General features: G+C 42.1%; 1 protein-coding gene across 9 annotated transcripts in view; it reads left to right on the forward strand.

Annotated features, from left to right (window-relative positions):
* The window catches only part of GALNT1 (polypeptide N-acetylgalactosaminyltransferase 1), a 184914-nt gene extending 166737 nt beyond the window's left edge, over positions 1-18177 (forward strand). For 8 of the 9 annotated variants that reach the window (XM_038389894.2, XM_038389893.2, XM_043508614.1 and 5 more), the window contains one exon: positions 16524-18177. In XM_038389894.2, the coding sequence (XP_038245822.1) occupies positions 16524-16670 (147 nt within the window). In that variant the 3' untranslated portion in view covers positions 16671-18177. Of the gene's footprint in view, positions 1-1639; positions 1667-16523 lie in introns of those variants that run through there. The other variant, XM_043508613.1, reaches the window with a different exon arrangement.
* The last annotated feature ends 2166 nt before the right edge of the window (positions 18178-20343 follow it).

Here is a 20343-nt window from a genome sequence, read left to right on the forward strand (position 1 = left end):
AGAGGAGACCCATGATGATGTCACACCCCTGCTTTATATAGCTCTTGTGTAAGGCGGGAACCCTTGGTCTTCTAGTGGAAAACCACTGGCATTCCAATAAGGAAGGAGGGGTATCCGGTATCAGGTGACTCGGACCCATGTCTCTTCATGGTTGTGCCAGCCCTTGCTTGTAGGCTTTCTCCAGTGTCCACAGGAAGACTAAGCCCTTTCACAGTCCATTGTCTCTGCTAATGGCCCATTAGCCCTGTCTGGCTTTTCCATTGTTGTACCTGAAGGGCTGGTTGGGGGTGACACCCAAAGTAACACATTTGAAATACAGTTACATTGTTAATATCCTAACTTCAGATACTGAAATGATACAGGCATACAAATTAGATAATCACATTCAGTAAATCATAACCTTTCCAATGATCTTACATGAGCCATCTTGCATAAAGTATATCTCAGCTATGCCATATTCATATCATAAGCATACTTTCATAAAGAATATTGAGTGAAACGTCATGGATGGATTTGCCTGGCACATGACCTTTGTTAATTAGCAGGTGGTGTATAACTTTCAGATCCTTCCAGGGAAGCTTTTACCTGGCTGAGAAGTCATAAAAACAAGTCAGAGAGCCTGTAGTAAGGACTCATTTCCCAAACGGCTGGGTTGTTTTGTACTGTTTTTCCTTATACTTGCATTGTGTAAGAAGCATCTGGTCTGGGACATTAGATGTCCCAAAAAGGACCTTGTGATTTATTTTGTTCTGTTAAAAGCCTATTTGGATTCAGTCAAACAGTACAGACCTTAGGTGCCTCCTCTTTTTGTTCTTATCAGTGCATCCTTTGACTGGTTTGCACAAGATGTTCCTCTTCCATTTCTCCAGTTTGATTACTGCCTCCCTCTGTGGAGCACATAGGAAGGTGCCCTTCAATATTGCGTCCGGGCAGCATTTTATGAGGAAAATATGAAATAACCAAATAAGCCCAAGAAAGAGAAAACACCTCAGTTGTTCCTCATAGTACCTGTGAGGCCATGAAGTGTGTGTTGCTCTCACTTTGAGAAACCTTCACTATTGCAATGAAGATAGCAGTTGAAATAGTTCATGTGGCTTCAGCAGACAAAAACAGCCATCTCTTTCTAAACAGACATGAGAGAAGCTCATTCACATGGACAAAGACGCTCCCTGAAGCACATTTAGACTAGGAAAAGGTTTTCTAGGATGTAAAGGGATTCATTGATAACTCACCTTTCCTGTGGCCCCTGAAGTGTTAGAATGATTTGAGTATTTTCCTGGCGGGGTTTAATGGATAGCCTGCTAGGCTACCCACTCTACATCTCTTAATAAAGCCATTTATAGCTCTGAGGTACCAGCACCTCCTGTTACTGACCTTATCCTCCCATTCTCCATGAGGAATGATGCAACCCTCAGTGGCTCCATTGCAATACATGGAGGAAAGAGGGCAAAAGGAAACCTACGGGGCTATATCGAAGGGCTCAGATCACTCTAAGAATGCAAAAGTACAACCATAAATAGCGTTACAAAACCAAAACAATTAAAACCAAACCTGATTTTAACTAAAGTTTATTTCTTTAATATTGATCTGCTTCAGCTCGCTACCTGAAGGTGGTATTTTTCATTTTAATATATTCTAGGCCCCAATGTAATCTGGTAGCAGTAGCTGACTCTCCAAAATGGTATGAGACCCTGCTTCTTGCTGCACATGTGAGGATCCTCATGACACTGAACCATTAAAACTAGCAGTGGCACAAATCAAAAATGTAAATGGATGCAAGTAAACTCAACCTTTTCTAGGGAACTGTGCTGGGAATTTGTAGTAGGTGCAACAATCCACAGTATTTGCAGCTTTTTACAGGGAATATTTTATGTGGGCATTGAGAATTGTGTGCATCCGAAAAAAAATTGTGTATCCAGTGTACTGTTGCAAGTTCCACCAGTTCAGTCATAAGTGCATATTCTCTGATGCAATAATGGACTTAAGTTTCATAACGTGTAAGCGTGGGAAAGTACTAAGTGTTCAGTACCGTGTCAGTCAGCTGCAATAAACACTCAGATGACACAAAACTAACGTGATTACTGACTGACACATTCAGCCACAGTTAAATTTTGTATTGTAGACCAAGCCTCAGAGTGACACAAACTTCACCCTAAGGCAGGGGCAGACTGTTTTCACATACAGATTGTCTCTCACTCCGGCAAGCGCCTAACTCCCAGCATCTCTCCTGTCCAGTATAGGCAGGCTGTCATCTTTCTTAGTCTCTGGCTCCCCAGTGCGGGTAGACCCATTTAAATTAACCCCCATCTGGGTCCAGTGTTGGTGACTGGATGGTGCTCTTGGATGGTATTCTGTTAGGTGATTGATGGATTAACTACCAGTAAGAGCCTAGCTGCTCTACTTCTGTCTCTGCATGTGGCCTACTTCACTTTACTGCAGACTTCAAGAAAATAGAGGAAGCACACCCATATACCAGACATTGTGTTCCTTTCTTCATCCCAGGCATCTTGGCCCAGTCTACCCAAGCGCTAAGGACCTTGTTATATCTAGAGCTGGCCAAAACTCAGGTAATCTGGTTCATGAGAAGTTTTGACATTTCAAAATTAGATTTCTGTCTGAATTGGAACAAACCAGATGAAACTGACAAGATCGTAAATTTGCAAACAGCAGCTGCCAGGGCTCCCAGGATCTGCGGCTCCAGGACAGACTTGTCATGTGGACTGCCCAAGGGCCGGGGACCCCAAGTCTTCCAGACTCCCATGCCAGTTGGCTCTCAGGACTGCCTGTTCTGAAGTAGAGCAGCATGAGGAACCATGTGGCCCAGGAGTGTGCCAAGGCAGACCACATGGTGAGACTCCCCTAGAATCAGGGACCTTGGAAGCCCAGATTTCCATACTACAGAGCCAGGAGCCTAGACTCTGAGCGCCCTGGTTACAGCCAGTTCTCCCAAGGTGTTCAGGATTTCCTGATTCCATGGCAGGGCTGCCTTGGAGTCGTGGTTCCTTGATTCCAGAGTAGTCCACGTGGTGGGGCTCCCCAGAAACCAACCAGACAAGTTATCAGGGAAACAGGCAAGATCTCTGCCTGTGATTCAGCAAAAGTTTGTCTCACCCAACTTTCTTTTGCAACAATCAGCATTTTCCAACTAAACTGTTCCATCGGAATATTTCTGAGTAGCTCTAATTAAATCCTTTTTATATATAGCAGCCTACTCATATTAAATTTGTTTCTTCATTTAATAGGGGTTGAAAACATCTCCAGTATTTTGCTGAGTTGGAATTTGTTCAAATTGTATAAAAACTGGTGTGTCTTCATCTCTTTATGCTATCAATATTTACTATCTTTCATTGTTCTGAAGTGCTGATTCTTAACAGTGCTTACTTAAATCCAAGACAGATTTTGACAGTAAAACAACAAATAAAGCATATCCACCAAAGTTGTGCTTTTGTCATTATACCTTATTACAGCCCCTTCAATGAGCAAAACGCGCAGCAATAAGAGAAAAAAAGTCTAAACAAGGAAACAATTTTTAAATGTACCACGACCAGCATTTCTCTTTCAAACATTGTATAATGATAGCATTGGCAGAGGAATAAGCTTAGATTGAGGGTAAAAACCAGCTTCTGCATGCTTTTTGAAAATATACCTTGTCTGTACCTTTGACTTATTCAAGGCCAACCAAAAATAGGACAGTTTGCAAAGTACTGGAAATAGTTGAGTAAACTTGTGTTTGAATTGCTATACTATTTTATGATGTAGAATAACATTTTTAAAATTGCAGTGCTGTAATAATAATAATGTATCTTGTGGCCAGCACACTCCAAACTTTTGCTGGTTGTAGCTGTGTGGGTCATGGGTGTGAAGAGTTGTAATTTCTAACACAGATGTGCCAGGAAAAGCCACTCAAGTAGATGCAGTTATACAAGCAAAAGCATGCATTTTTCCAGTATAGCTTTTTTTCACTTGTTGAGGGAGCTGGAATGAGCTATACTGGAAAAAGCATGCTTTTCTGGTGTAAGCTTCTCCCTCCCACCAACACAGAGTGGCTATACAGGAGACCTTACAGTAGTACAGCTGTGCCACTGTGAGGTCTGTAGTAAAGACATAGCTTCACTGTATATTTGATTACAATTTATATTATTAAACAGAAAAGAAATTGTAAATCCATTTTAATTAATGCTAACAATGAGCATGTACTGCTAGCTTTTCAGAATTTGAATCTTGTGTTGTCTTCAGTGTATATGTGCACATTTACACTGAATATCATTGTACTTTATTAGTATTTTATGCAAAAAATCTCTTAAGCTTGTACATATTTTGAAAATGGAGATTTCTGCTTTTCAATTACTTAAAGCCCTTGTTTCATCCCTTATTGTGTCATGAAGTATTGAACATTAAACTTATCACAGGCTTAGGACTGAATATTACCTCTCCCAGGCTCAGGTCAAGTATCATTTTGGGGAAATAAGAAAGAAATCTCACAAGGTTGGGGTTTTTTTGTTTTTTGTTTTTTTCCTTTTCAAAATGACACGTTAGAGGTTCCTTGGAATACTGAAAGTAGTCCTAGAGGAGATGGTATAGTGGACAGTAAGTATGGGTGGTCATTAAGGGCCTATGATAAATTGTGGAATCATGTGGAAAATTAGAGATGTATGATATCACATGGATGTCACCACCCCCATATGTGATTTATACATTTTAATGTAATGTCAATTTTTAAATTACATTTACATTTTAATACTGTACAGATCGGTATTAACACATCCTTTAGTTTATGGCAAGATGACATAGGTATGTTGTTTTCTTCACCATACTCATCACATTTTTTACGCATTTTGAGAGAACTGCCACAACTTTAAATATATTCTTTGTAATTATTAAGATATGAATAACCTGTCCGTGCCAGACAATGCAAGTCTTGATTGGTCACTGGCACAAGGCCCAAGCTGATGTGGAAAGATATTTTTGTCATATAGCCTTTGTGTATTCTAAAATTAGCTGAATTTCAGACACCTTTCTAAACTTTTAAATGGTTGCTTTCATATTTTTGTTGCAGCTTAATCAAAAAAATTTCTCCCTGAGCCATAAATAGCTTGCGTATGAGATATTGTGTTCAAGCTGAATAACTCTAAGCCAAGCCTCAAGACACCTTTATTTAAAATTACTTTTCATTATATGAAAATGTTAAATTATTTTCCTTATTCATGAGGTCTGTATTTTTATATTATTAATTCTTATGTTGCATTTATCACTTTTACAAATATTTTACAGGGTTTTTTTTTTTTTAAATAGTTTTTCTTTAAGGTACATGGCAAATACAGAGTACATTTTGGTGTGTTGTGATGCATATGAACATGAGAATTTCCATTACCAGATAAGTGATCTGTGCAGTCCAGTATCCTAACTCTGAGTGACCAATACCAGATGCTTCTGAGGAACATACAAGAAGCCCTGTAGCAGATGATTATAGAATAAGCTTTTCATAGAGGAAGTGCCTCTCTAACTCCCCCTCCCTCATATAGTTATGGTAGTATTAGAGTTTATATTCTTTAATATAGTTTTATTTTTAATCTAATGTAACTGTGGATAGTCCACCAGCAGTTCTCAAAGGTCCCTAGTGCTCCTTGCTAGGAAAGGAGAAGGCAGTCCCCACCACCTTCTCTTTCTAGGGTTCCTGATGCACAAGATAAGACCTTTCAGGAACAGAAAGCGAGATTGGACAAAGATTACTCCTACAACTAACATCTCTCCATCCTCCCTGATGAAACTGTCATGCTTCCTCCACCCGTCCTTGTCTGATGATGAAAAACAATTTCAGGGCCTTATTAAAAGGATAGCGGCCTCTTTGAAAATTCCATTGGAGGAGGTTAAGGAGTCACAGCATAAGTTACTTGTTATCCTGCTTACCTCTTCATCGGTCCGCATCTCGTTACCCATTGACAAGGCCTTGTTGGACTCAGCAAAAATAATATGGCATCCCCCAACCATAATACCTCCCGTTGGTAAGAGAGTGGACAAAAAAATACTACTTTCCCTCCAATGACTGACTTTTTATTTTCACATCCATCCCCACTATGGTTGATGCTGTGAATGAATGTGGCAGACTGCACCAGGCTAAATCAACACCATACAAGAAAGATTTTAAGCTATCTTACAATTTAGGATCTCCAATTACCCAAGCCCTCATGATGAAGTATAGCATACTAATTACTCAAAACTGAATTCCTTTATTGAGCATCTTCCAACATGCCAGAGCAAGCAATTCCAGGCAATCATCGCAGAGGGCCAACTGCTTGCAAGGACATCTCTGAAGGCCTCTTTGGACACCACTAACACAGCTATTCATTCCATCTCCACAGCGATGGTCATGAGGAGGGCTTCCTGATTTCAGCTCTTGGGTTTTCAAACTACAGTCAAGGACCTTCCATTTGAGGGATCAAAGATGTTTGCTGAGAAAACTGCTGAATTCCTACATACCTTAAAAGATCCCAGAGAGCGCAAGGTGGCTCTAGAAAAGTACACCCCTATACAAAAAAGAAGGTTCAGTAACTCCCTGATGGCACAGAGGTCTCTGCCTAGGCAGTTTCCTGCCTCCCGGAGGCATTACAAAACTCGGTGTAAGAGACAACAATTTGAGAAAAAGAGATCCACTACCTAGCTAGGCATCAACTTCACAACCCTTAACCTCCAAGCAACTATTTTAATGGATTGGTTAAAGGTCTGAGTTACCACCCACATTCTTATGTGCTGTAACAATGCACATGTTTCCCCCGCTTCAGTGTGTGCCTTGCTCATTTCCGTCAGAACTGGGAACATATCACTACAGACAAGTGGGTGTTAGAGATTATTTCAACAGGATACTCTATCCATTTTATATTCTCCCCACCATGCACCACCTTCTGTCCCTCCTCAGGGACCCTCTCACGAGCACCTTTTGCCACAGGAAATACTCTCTCCTGAATTTGGGTGTTAAAGAACCAGTTCACAGAGGGATTTTATTATAGGTACTTCCTGGTACGAAAAAAGAACAGCGGTTGGAGATTCATTCTAGATCTAAGATCCTTTAACAGATTTGTAAAGGTTCAGTGGTTGAAAATGGTAGCTCTTGCAGCAATAATTCCGTCACTGGACCAAGGGGACTGGTTCTTGGCCCTCGACCTTCAGGATACTTACTTCCATATAGCAAACCACCTCTCCCATAGAAAGTTTCTATGATTCTTGAGTCAAGAGTACTTCCAATACTTGGTGCTTCCATTTGGTCTCTCATCTGTGCCCAGAGTGTTTTTCCTTTCACATCTTTTCTGCCGCTACTACAAGGAATCCTGATTTTTTTCCCATAATTAGATAATTACCTGCTCAAAAGACGGTCCTTCAACAAAGGCTCGATGGCCATTCAGGAAACCGTGGACCTATTCCTCTGACCGGGACTACAATTAAATGTCTGAAAGTCCACCTTAAATCTGGTACATTTGGAGTTCATTGGCGCCTATCTTGATTCAGCCAAAGCATTCCTTCCTTCAGACAGGTTCATTATCCTAGTCAATTTAGGGTATGTCTGAACTACAAAACTAGGTTGAATTTATAGAAGTCGACTTTTTAGAAAGTGATTTTATACAGTCGATTGTGTGTCCCCACACTAATGCACTAAGTGCATTCAGTCGGCAGAGTGGGTCCTCAGTACTGAGGCTAGCGTCGACTTTCAGAACGTTGCACTGTGGGTGGGTAGCCCACAGTTCCCGCAGTCTCCACGGTTCTGGGTTAAGCTCCAAATGCCTGATGGGGCAAAAACATTGTCGCGGGTGGTTTTGGGTACATGTCGTCAGTCACACACACACACACCCCCCCCGTGAAAGCAACAGCAGACAATTGTTTCGCGCCTTTTTTCTGTGTGGGCGCCATACTGCTTTTTGCAGACGGTGCAGTAGGTCTGCAAAAGTGGTCATCCCAACCACCGCTTGCCCTGCAACTCTGCTCCCCTGCAGATGCCATACCATGGCAAGCATGGAGCCTGCTCAGATCACCGGAGCAGTTATGAGCATTGTAAACACCTCGCACGTTATCATGCAGTATATGCAGAACCAGAACCTGCAAAAGCAGGCGAGGAGGCGATGGCAACGCCATGACAAGAGTGATGAGGACATGGACACAGACTTCTCTCAAAGCACGGGCCCCGGCAGTTTGGCCATCCTGGTGGCAATGGGGCAGGTTCTTGCCGTGGAACGCCGATTCTGGGCCCGGGAAACAAGCACAGACTGGTGGGACCGCATAGTGTTGCAGGTCTGGGATGATTCCCAGTGGCTGCAAAACTTTCACATGCGTAAGGGCACTTTCATGGATCTTTGTGACTTGCTTTCCTCTGCCCTGAAGCTCAAGAATGCAAAGATGAGAGCAGCCCTCACAGTTCACAAGTGAGTGGTGATAGCCCTCTGGAAGCTTGCTATGCCAGACAACTACCGGTCAGTTGGGAATCAATTTGGCATGGGCAAGTCTACTGTGGGCTGCTGTGATGCAAGTAGCCAACGCAATCACTGAACTGTGCTATCAAGGGTAGTGACTCTGGGAAATGTGCAGGTCATAGTGGATGGCTTTGCTGCAATGGGAGTCCCTAACTGTGGTGGGGCTATAGACGGAACGAATATCCCTGTCTTGGGACCGGACCACCAAGCCAGCCAGTACATAAACCAAAAGGGGTACTTTTCAATGGTCCTGCAAGCACTGGTGGATCACAAGGGACATTTCACCAACTTCAGCGTTGGATGGCTGGGAAAGGTACATGACACTCGCATCTTCAGGAACTCTCGTCTGTATGAACAGCTGCAGGAAGGGACTACTTTCCAGACCAGAAAATAACCATTGGGGATGTTGAAATGCCTATAGTTATCCTTGGGGACCCAGCCTACCCCTTAATGCCATGGCTTATGAAGCCATATGTAGGCACCCTGGACAGTAGTCAGGAGCTGTTCAACTATAGGCTGAGCAAGTTCAGAATGGTGGTAGAATGTGCATTTGGACGTTTAAAAGCACACTGGTGCAGTTTACTGACTCTGTTAGACCTCAGCGAAACCAGTAGTCCCATTGTTATTACTGCTTGCTGTGTGCTCCACGATATCTGAGAGAGTAAGGGGGAGACATTTATGGTGGGGTGGGAAGTTGAGGCAAATCGCCTGGCCGCTGAATATGCGTAGCCAGACACCAGGGTGGTTAGAAGAACGCAGGAGGGCACTCTGCGCATCAGAGAAGCTTTGAAAACTAGTTTCATGGCTGACCAGGCTACGGTGTGACAGTTCTGTTTGTATTTCCTTGATGAAAACCCGCCCCCTTCCTTCACTCTACTTCCCTGTAAGCCAACTGCCCTCCCCTCCCCCCTTCTATCACCGCTGGCAGAGGCAATAAAGTCATTGTTTCAAATTCATGCATTCTTTATTAATTTGTCACACAGATAGGGGGATAACTGCCAACGTAGCCCGGATGGGGTGGTGGATGAGGGGAGGAGGGAAGGACTAGGCCACGCTGCACTTCAAAACTTATTGAATCCCAGTCTTCTGTTGCTTGGGCAGTCCCCTGGAGCGCTGCCCCCTTTCCCTTCCCCCACCTCCCTCCCCCCCGTGTTCTTGAGCATCTGCGTGAGGAGGCTATGGAACTTGGGGAGGAGGGTGGTTGGTTACACAGAGGCTGCAAAGGTCTGTGCCTTTCCTGCACCTCAACCATACACCGGAGCATATCGGTTTGATCCTCCAGTAGCCTCAGCATTGCATCTTGTGTCCTTGCATCACGCTGTTGCCACCTCCCCTGTTGCTCCAGCCATCTATCCTCTCGTGTGTCCCTCCTGTCCTCGCGTTCATTTTGTGCTTTCCTGGGCTCTGCCATTGTCTGCCTCCACGCGTTCTGCTGGGCTCTTTCAGTTTGGGAGGACTGCATGAGCTCAGAACATTTCATCGTGAGTGCATTTTTTGTTTGTTTTTTTTCCTTATCTCCCCTAGCCTCTGGGATGGACATGGTAGTCGCAGCGTTGAAACATTTTCAGCTGCGGGAGGGAAAAAAGGGGATATTAAAATTGAAAGACACATTGGCCGTTTAAAAAGGAGGGGCTGATGGTTTTGGGTTAACATGCAGCACAAACCCAACTAACCTCCCCTCCCCCCCACAGACACCCAATTCTCTCGGATGATCGCTTCATCCCTCCTCCCACTGCGTGGCTAACAGCAGGGCTGATTTCTTTTCAGCCACAGGCAAACAGCCCAGCAGGAATGGCCACCTTTGATGTCCCCTGAATAAAATTCCCCTATTTCAACCAGGTGACCATGAATGATATCACTCTCCTGAGGATAACACAGATAGATAAAGAATGGACGTTGCTTGAATGCCAGCAAACACCAGGACCACACGCTGCCATGCTGTCTTATGCAATGATTCCATACTACGTGCTACTGGCCTGCCGTGATACTGTCCTACCATGGAGGATGCAATAAGGCTGCCCTCCCCAGAAATCTTTTGTAAAGGCTTTGGGAGTACCTCCAGGACAGCTTCATTGAGATGTTCCTGGAGGATTTCCGCCCCATTCCCAGACACGTTAAGACTTTTCCAGTAGCTGTACTGGCCAAGAATGCATCCCAAGTCTTCAGGGCAAATTAATCATTAAACACGCTTGCTTTTAAGCCATGTATTATATTTACAAAGGTACACTCACCAGAGCAGCCTTCTCCACCTTCAAGGTCCGGGAGACCGGGTTGGGACGGTATTGGCTCCAAAATGATACAGTTCCTGGCTGTCAGGGAGAACGGTTTCTCCACTTGCCTGGTGTATGCTATCTTCAGCCTCCCCCTTCTCATCATCTTCCTCATCCCTGTTGCGTGAGACTCCCCCCTTTCAGGAGTCCACGTACAGGAATGGGGCAGTGGTAAGGGCACCCCCTAGAATTGCGTTCAGCTCATCATAGAAGCAGCATGTCTGGGGCTCTGACCCCGAGCGGGCATTTGCCTCTTGGGTTTTTTGGTAGGCTTGCCTAAGCTCCTTAAGTTTCACGCGGCACTGCTGCAGGTCCCTGTGATAGCCTCTGTCCTTCATGCCCTTGGAGATTTTTTTTCAAATATTTAGGCATTTTGTCTTTTGGAACGGAGTTCTGATAGCACGGATTCCTTTCCCCATACAACGATCAGATCCAGTACCTCCCGTTCGGTCCATGCTGGAGCTCTTTTGCGATTGTGGGACTCCGTGGTCACCTCTGCTGATGAGCTCTGCGTTGTCACCTCTGCTGATGAGCTCACCACATTAGCCAAACAGGAAATGAAATTCAACAGTTTGCGGGGCTTTTCCTGTCTACCTGGCCAGTGCATCTGAGTTGAGAGCGCTGTCCAGAGCGGTTACAATGGAGCACTGTGGGATAGCTCCCGGAGGCCAATACTGTCTAATTGCATCCACACTAACTCAGATTCGATCCGGCGATGTCTATTTCAGCACTAATCCCTCATCGGGGAGGAGTACAGAAATCGATTTTAAGAGCCCATTAAGTCGAGAAAAATGGTTTTGTTGTGGAAGGGTTCAGGGTTAAATCGATCTAACACTGCTAAATTCAACCTAAACTCGTAGTGTAGACCAGGGCTTAGTCTCTACAGTCCGTCAGCCCTCAAACATTTTCCAGAAATAGTCTCCAACTACTGAGACGCATGGAGGTGGGTACCTTAGTAATAAATCTCACACGACTTCATGTGTGTTGCCTTCAAGGGTGGCTCAGAACTATTTACTCACCAAGCAAACATCTTAAAGTACTCTCAATGCCCTCAGTAGTCAAAAAGTCCCTTGACTGGTGGAAGAATCCTCATGACATTTGCACAAGGGTACCCCTCACTCAACCACCCCCAAACTCAGTAATAACGGATGGATCCCTGTTGGGGTGGGGAGCCCACCTAGACCCACCCTATTCAAGGCAGGTTGTCTCCTCCTCTTGAGTCCACACTACACGTCAACTTGCTGGAACTCACAGCAGTCAGAAATGCCTGTATTCACTTCCTCCCACTGATCAAGGGCAAACATAAAGATCATGATGGACAACATGTCATGTATGTTTTACATAAAACTCCAAGCGTTAGCGAGATCACCTTCCCTCTGCGCCAAAGCAAAGAGACTCTGGAATGGAATGACACCCAATCAATATCTCAGCAGCTTACCTTCTGGGCATACAAAAGATCACAGCAGATGCCCTCAGCAGACACTTCTCCCATGGTCACAAATGGGAGATAAATCCCACTGTACTCCACTGCATATTTCAGCATTGGGGCATCCTATAGATAGACCTGTTCGACACAGCCAAGAACAAGAAGTTTTCCCAGTTGTGCTCCAGAGAGACTGTCTGGGAGTCAGCACTCCCTGGGCAATGTCTTTCTCCTCCATTGGAACCAAGGACTCTTGTACACATTTTAACTGATTCCTTTAATATCCAAGCACCGTGCAAGGTAAAGAAAAAGCCAAGGTTATTCTTTTAGTTCTGATGTGGCTGAGATGAACATGGTTTCCTTACCTCATTCAGCTGGCTGTATGTCAGCCAGTCACTGTCAAGCATGTTCCCTTTTTCCCCTCTCAGGTCAAGTCCATCATCTCAATCTCAGGGTTCTCCTGCTCACAGCCTGGCTGATAGATGGTTCACATGGTTAGAAACAACCTGTTTTGGGGACATAAAGACAGTGCTGCTGCATAGCCAGAAACAAGCTACTCGTGACGCATATATCCAAAAGTGGAAGAGATGTAAACACTTGTGTGACTTGAAACACATTTCTCCTGCATCCTCTCTGCTGTCATTGGTACTAGATTACATCCCAGAGCTAAAAAGGTCAGGCTTATCTCTAAGCTCCATAAAGGTGCCTCACAGCTGTCACAGCCTTCCATAATATGATAAAGGGTTTTTCTGTTTTCGTTCATCCTACAACAAGAAGGTTCTTCAACGGACTTGATAAGCTCTTCCCACAAATCAGATGCCCCACACCAGCATGGGGCCAACTTTGTACTCGTGTCTTGAGACCTTCCTTTAAACCCATGGCCACCTGCTACTTTCTACACCTGTTCATGAAAACTGCATTTCTAGTAGCCATTGCTTCTGCTCAAGGGTAGGGCGGAGGGCTCTAATAGTGTATCCTCCCTTCAGTCTTTTTTTTTTTTTTTTTAAAGAATACGGTCATGCTACTACTGCATCCCAAGTTCCTGCCAAAAATATCTTTAAACTTAGATCAGCGATCCCTTGATAATATTGCTTCCACCTCACTGTGGACACCTTCTGGCTCTCCTGGGAGAGTGATCTCTCATGTTAATGTTACCAGTATTGACCTCAGTTGTATCCCCAATTGTTTTGTTGTTAGATCTGGGCTCGGATCCTCATTCAGAGGAACAACTGGCTCCAGTTCTGGGTCCAGAACCACAATCTCAGAGAACTCCGTTGGCCATGGATTATTACAGGCATGGATAACTCTGACATCATACCAGAATGACCAAATTGGCAGCACTAGAAAGTGCTTCCCTGGATTACAGACACAAGTAAATCTCTGACTGAGTGACATCATACCAAAATGGCTAAATTGGCAAGAAAAAATGTATTTTCCTGGATTCTTTGGCTGTATTGGTCAACTCTGGGCCTTCCATACCAACTTCTCTTTAAGATCATGCCTTCTTTCCAGCATCGAATCTGTATGTCATGAACCCATAAATATGTCCCTAGTTCAAGTTCTATGGATCACAGACAACTAGTCTTAGACATTCGGATTCGAGATGTTCATATCCTGCGCTAACAGATCCAGTAACAGGAGACAAGTCCCCTACTCTTTAATGCAAGAATGTTTTATATGATGAGGAAGAGAAATTTGAAATTGCTCCACAGACTAATATTTTGCATCAGGATCCTATGGATAAATCGTCTCCCAGACAAAAACAGAGTAGCCTCAGCTTCTTCACCTTTGGAGGATGACATTCAATTCCAATTAGTCAGAAGAATGGTTTCTACATTAAAATTACCTTCAGTTTTGTTGGAGGAAACTTCGCACCCCATCGTTGATATACTTGGAAATACTTCTGCATACCAGGCTTCTCTGCCCTTTTTTGGAGGGTTTATGGCAGCTAGTTAAATCAATATGGAATGTCCCATCTTCTTGTCAGCCAATGGAAGAAAATGCAGTTAAGCTTTACTGAATTCTGTACAAGGGATTTTCTTTCTTTCGTGTACAGTCTCGGTAGTGGCCAAAATTTAATGCAAAGATCAAGATGTAGGTATCTGATCGTGGTATGGATCCTGTGTCAGCCCCTATTCAATCTATATTAGAGTACTTTTTACCTTTAAAGAATAAGGGTTTATCTGTTGCATTGCTGCTAAGGTACATTTTAGCTGCAGTAGCACTTTTTCATATACAAGTAGATGGTAAATCAGTATTCTCACATAAGTTTCTAAAGGGTTACTGAACTTTTATCCCCCAGTAAGATATCCTGTTGCAGTACTGTCATGGCTTATGTCTCCAATCTTCAAGCCTTTATCTTGTTCCCTATTTCATCAAACAATTTAAGCTGCTTTTATTATAGCAATACTGTTAGTCAGGAGGGTTAGTGTATTTCGTGTCTTACTGACTGACCCTCCATTTACAAGTTTTTATAAGAGCAAGGTAATTCTTTGTTCATATCCAAGTTTCATACCAAAAACCATTTAGGAGTTTGTCAATTAGTCCCTTAATCTACGAGTATTTTTTCCCAGACCTCATTCAAATAAGGGTGTATCAGAGCTAAATTCTTTGGATGCATAAAGCATTTTATTGTTTTATATGGATTGGACTAAGGATTTTTGATCTTCATGCAAATTTTCTCATATGCTGGTAACTGTAAAAGGATTCCTATTTCTGCACAAACATTATCTAGATGGGTTAGGCAGTGAATAATACAAAGTTATAAAACAGCATCACAATCTCCCCCAGCTCAGCTGAGAGCACATTCTGCTAGAGCGATAGTGGCCTCAGCAGCATGTTTGAAACATGTTCTGCTAATAGAAATTGGGAGAGCAGCCATGTGAAGTTCTATACAGACTTAAACCATTATTTATTAGATATTGCAATCACATCAGATGCACAGCTTTGTAGATCAGCTCTTCAGTCCTTGTTTACTTTAGTCAATAGTATACATATTAAACCAGATGGTGGGTAAGAAGTCCAAACTATCTCAAGATTGGGAATATGCAGAGAACACCTGAAGTTAGTTAGTTGTAATAGAGGTTCTTCGATATGAACTCTGCTTGTTCACACGCCCCGCCCTTCTTTCCCCCTTTTGTGGAGTCCTGTCTTCTAGTGGCTTGGCATTAGCAGTGGAAGGAACCAAGGTGATAACCACTGCTGCACCACCTTTTATAGCCATGCCCTCAGAATGTGCGCAGAGACTCAGGGCAGGGGCAAAGAGGCGCATGAGCATTTGATTATGTACTGCTAGTGGAAGACTACACTGCTCAATGGCACCAGTCGGTGCACTTCACAAACGTTTGAATATGCAGAGTCCATCTTGAAGAACGTTGCTTACAGGTAAGTAACCTTCATTGTTGTCTGATAAAGGTCTCTACTAAGTTGCAGAAAATTGTTCTATTTCTTATAGAAAACCAGTAGTGACCAGTTTCTTATTCAAACAGACCTTTTTCTTTTGATTAATACCGTACAGCTACAGATAAGCTGCTTCATAACTTTCCCATCTATCCTGACAATACTGTACCTATAGCTTTAATTTCTGCCATTGTTCTTTATTTTGTTTCCCAAATGGTTTCTTTGTTCCTGTTGATTATATTAAAGGCATGAGATCTCAGAAGTCAATGTAGTGGAACAGTGTGAGAGCACACAGATTTTTTTTGGTCCCAATCAGAAATTCACAAAAGTTCCTGGTAGATATTCTAAGTGATCATGGTGGAACTAAAAAAAGATTAAGCTTACACATAAGCTTAAGAGAACATGTAGATTACTTCCTGAAAGAGTGTTATGCAACTGCTTAAAGATGAAGAGTAAATAAAACTGAGGAAGGATGGTGTGGTTTAAGCACTGGAATGGAACATAGGAGATATGGGTTACATTCCCAGCCTTAACACCCATTACATATGTAGCTTCAGGTAACTCCATTTCACATGTATATAATGGTGAGGATAGCATTCTTTTCTCCCATTATTTTCATCTTTGTCCATTTAGATTAGGCTTTTCACTGCAGGGATTCTCTACATATATGTCAGGGTGTTGCCTAACACAGTGGGGCCCCTGGGTAGTACCATAATACACTTAATTTCTCAAAATTCCATCTAACTCAGTAGTATTTCTTAGTGAGGTAAGTTGCTAGATTCTTAATTTTTTGCCTTTAAATGTAGTGTATTTTATTGAATATTAAATTGTGTTTCAGTGGTGGTCTTTAACACTTGTATATGAATTGTACTATTATGTTTAGCACAAAATGCTTTTTAGAATCAAAAGAATGAGATTTGATGTATTTTCTGCCTGGCCTCTTTCTGTAAAATCTTGTTTCTTTCTTTTTCCAAGAAATTAACCCTGTTGCATGTGAACAGTAACCAGTGCCTGGATAAAGCCACTGAAGAAGACAGCCAGGTACCCAGCATTAGAGACTGCAATGGCAGCCGTTCTCAGCAGTGGCTACTTCGCAATGTCACCCTTCCAGAAATATTCTGAGAGGTTTTAAAAAAAGAAAGATTGACTGGCCTACCTCGGCAAGTATTTTGGCTGTGTCCTTAAGTAGCAAAAGAAAGATATTTCTGCTCTGCAGGATACAAGAATCATCAGATACTAGAACTCTGACTCTTCTAGCTTTTCAGTAGCTGTGAACCAGCCTTCCTGTATAAGGACGTGAAACTATATATACATACCAGTGAAACTGCGCACGCTGATGTTTACAAGATCGAAGAGTTTCTTTCATCAAAGAATCATTCTAGAGAACGTTTGGACAATGGAAACATAATAATTGAAATACGCTCTCTGGAGAGCTGCATATCGTTGTAGTTTGCTTGCACATCAGTAAGCTCTGCTGAAAGTGCTGTTGTAATGAAGAGACTTCCACAAATTTTTTTTTCTGGTTAGCATTGGTAACCAGCATATTAAATATAGTTACAAAAATAAACGGAACAGAGAGCTGGAGACAACATTCGGTATCATGAAATAAGATTTTTACAGCAAGAAACATGTAAAACAGGGTTTAAAGGAAAAGAAATCAGAACTATGAAAAGTACAATTTGTTATAGTAAAGTATCAGATTTATATGTAGATTTTATACCTCAGTGGGAAAAAAATAACTAAGTCAAGCAATTTTTTCTGTTTTCAATTGTGTGATAGTTCATGGATTTTTTTTTTCTTGGTGGGTCTGAAATTATTTTGAGAGCAAACAAAATGAGCTTAAGAACAAAAATTTGGCTCTTTGAATGTCAGCTCACTTTTTGTTTTTAATTTGGTTTGTGAGCTGTTGGAATTGTAATGCATCTTTTTATTACTGTCTGAAAACTGGAGGTTTAACATGCTGTCTAACTTTTGTCCAGACCTACCATTTCAGTTATACTTGGGTTGCCAGCTTGTGGACTTTTATGGCCAAACAAAGGATTTTAGTGCATTTTGAACTTAAGTTAACTTGACTGATTATGCTTAGTGTCCAAAACTCGTACTACTGTACTACAGATTTGTTTTCACAGCAATAAATCTTTTGTTCTTTGTTTGATTTCCACTCGTCAGAAAGCCTGCAAAATGATTTATTATTTGGGTAACAGGAGATTGGCATAGCTGAAAGTTTTCTGGAAATTTTTTCACTTCATACTCAGATGTGCTTAATTGTCAAGTGCATACTTAGATTAGATTCTTGAATTGTAATGTTGATCTGCTGCTTTTTTCTAATAAAAACTGAAGAAAAAATGTTAAATTGGCATGGTTTTTAAAGTTAATATAGCAAAAGCAGTATGACTGTGTATATTACACTAACTTTGCACTTTTGAACTGAATTGCTTTATTTCCTTTAAGTTGAACCTTTTTGGACTAATCTAGTCTTGAAAACAAGCTACAAAATGCTGAGTACTCAGTGAGTTCTCTTTTAAATAGGAAAAAGATTAATACAATGGAGAGGATATTTTTTATAATAAATGTGTCATTGTTTGGCCAATTGTCCTATGAATCAAATTAAATTTAGACTAAAGCAAAAGATGTTGCAGCTGTTGTCTACTGTTGCAGCCACTTTAGGTTTGGTATTTATACAGTATTTTAATCAAAGAAATCTATTTTTTTAATTTCTTTTTTGAAACCACATTCCCGAGAGTTTTCTTATGCACCTTACAATAAATGACCATGGCCCCTGCCTTGAAAAGCCTGCGATCTAATTACAGACATGATTAAACAGAACAGGGAGCAATATTGATAGGGGTTACAGCAATATTATGCAGTTACTCCACAAAATATAATGCACAGCATGATAAGAAAATATTATAAAATTTAAAAATATTTAATTGATGATTTTATTGGTATTGCTCAAATGGAAAGGAGGGATTTGAATTGTGAAGGTTCTGGCTTTGGTGCATTATGTCTATGTACATATTCAATGTGAAGGAATGACTAAGAAGCAGCCTGGAGATGGTTGTGGGATAACTGGCAAATTGGGCACTTAGGCAAATTGACACAATGAAGAAGGTATGAGGGTGTTGGTGTAATCATTTGTATATTTGGTTGTCATCCTTGCTTTCTAGGAATTCTTTGGATCCTCTCTGACCTTTAAACCTTTCTCAAGCTCCTAATTTAGAAACTCTTGTCTTCTGATTCTACGTATTATCCTTCTAATACATAACCAACCACTTCTGCAATTGCTGGCTTCTTCCTTTGTTCTTATTGGTACGTGATAGTCTTTAGGGCATGTTGATTTTTCCTGCAGTCCTGGTCTGGTGAAATCATTTAGTCCAGAAACAATTCCCGAAACTTTCAAAAATATGACAATAAAAATGTTCTAATGTGCAGTTCAAATAGCCCATGGTATCCAAATAAGAAGGATTTATTTTTAGATCCAGTCAAGGTGGACCATTCTCCATAAACTTTTATCCAGCAGCTATGGAGGCAGTTTTCAAAGTACTCCATGTGTAAGTGGCCTCATTAGCTCCACCCCTATGCCTTCCCAAACTCCAGAAGTAGTTCTCCCCTAGGTGGCATAAAGATAGTCTTCAGTGCTCCTGTCTCGGACAGGAATAACATTAAATTATCTTCAGCTTCTTTCAGCCAAGTGACCACATTGAATTAACCCCCACCCCAGCATCATTGCACTGGTCGCTTAAGTTTCACGTCTCATTCAACTGGATTTTTCGACATCTTTGCATTTACAGAAGTTATTGAATCATAGAAGTGTAGGTTGAAAGGGACCTCAAGAGGTCAACTATTCCATCCTTCTGTGCTGAGGCAGGACCAAATATACCTAGACCATCCCTGACAGATGTGTGTCCAACCTGTTAAAAATCTCCAATGACAAGCATTATATAAACGCCATAGGTAATCCTATCCTTATAGTTGGACAGTTTTTCCTACTATCTAACCTAATTTCCCCTTGCTGCAGAGTAAACTGATTGCTTCTTATCTTGCCTTGTCAGTTTTCTGATTCTGCAAACATGCACAATGTATTTCTCTCTTCACAGCACAGACTCCCTTGGTGTGTGACTAAGTGCTCAGCTCTACTATCCAACATCAGTTGGTTTCCAGCAGATACCCCTCCCTCCCCCAAAATTGTTTCCTTCAGTTGCAGGCTCCTCTGCTCAGATCTGATGCTGAAAAAGAACCAAGCTGCCCCCATTCAGCATCCGTGGAACCAGGAATGTAAGGAGAAAAGCTGAATTAGGAGGAAATGTGAGTAGTTTGGTTTTGGAGAGAATGAGTTAAAATAGTGTCTGACTTGTTGTTCTGTTGCACAGCTTCAATCATTACTAATGGGTTTATGTCTCCCACCACTGCAATTTGGAGGCAGTCCACTGTTGTTGCTGGAGGCTCTGGGGCTTAAGCTCCGCCCTTCAGCGCAGGCCATCAAATTTCCTGTTTCTGGCAGCGAAACTAGTTGGCGGTTCAGTTTCTTGCAACCATTTTGTTTTTAAAACCTTTATTTATTTTTGTGCAGTTGTGAGTTATCTTTTTCCTACTCATCCTCCCCTGGATCAGGTAATCTCACCCTTCCAGAAATATTCTGGCAGGGGGTTTCAACTACCTGGATCTGCATCTGTGGTGCCTCCCTGCCAGAGTCCACTACCCCACTCAGGCCTGGCAGAGCTGTCCTGTAAACACCTGGCTTAAATCTAGGAGGTGTTCCCTATTTGAAGCAGCTCTGAAGAGAGTAAATTATGCC

This window comes from Dermochelys coriacea, chromosome 2, assembly GCF_009764565.3.
Source record: "Dermochelys coriacea isolate rDerCor1 chromosome 2, rDerCor1.pri.v4, whole genome shotgun sequence".
NCBI lineage: Eukaryota > Metazoa > Chordata > Testudines > Dermochelyidae > Dermochelys > Dermochelys coriacea.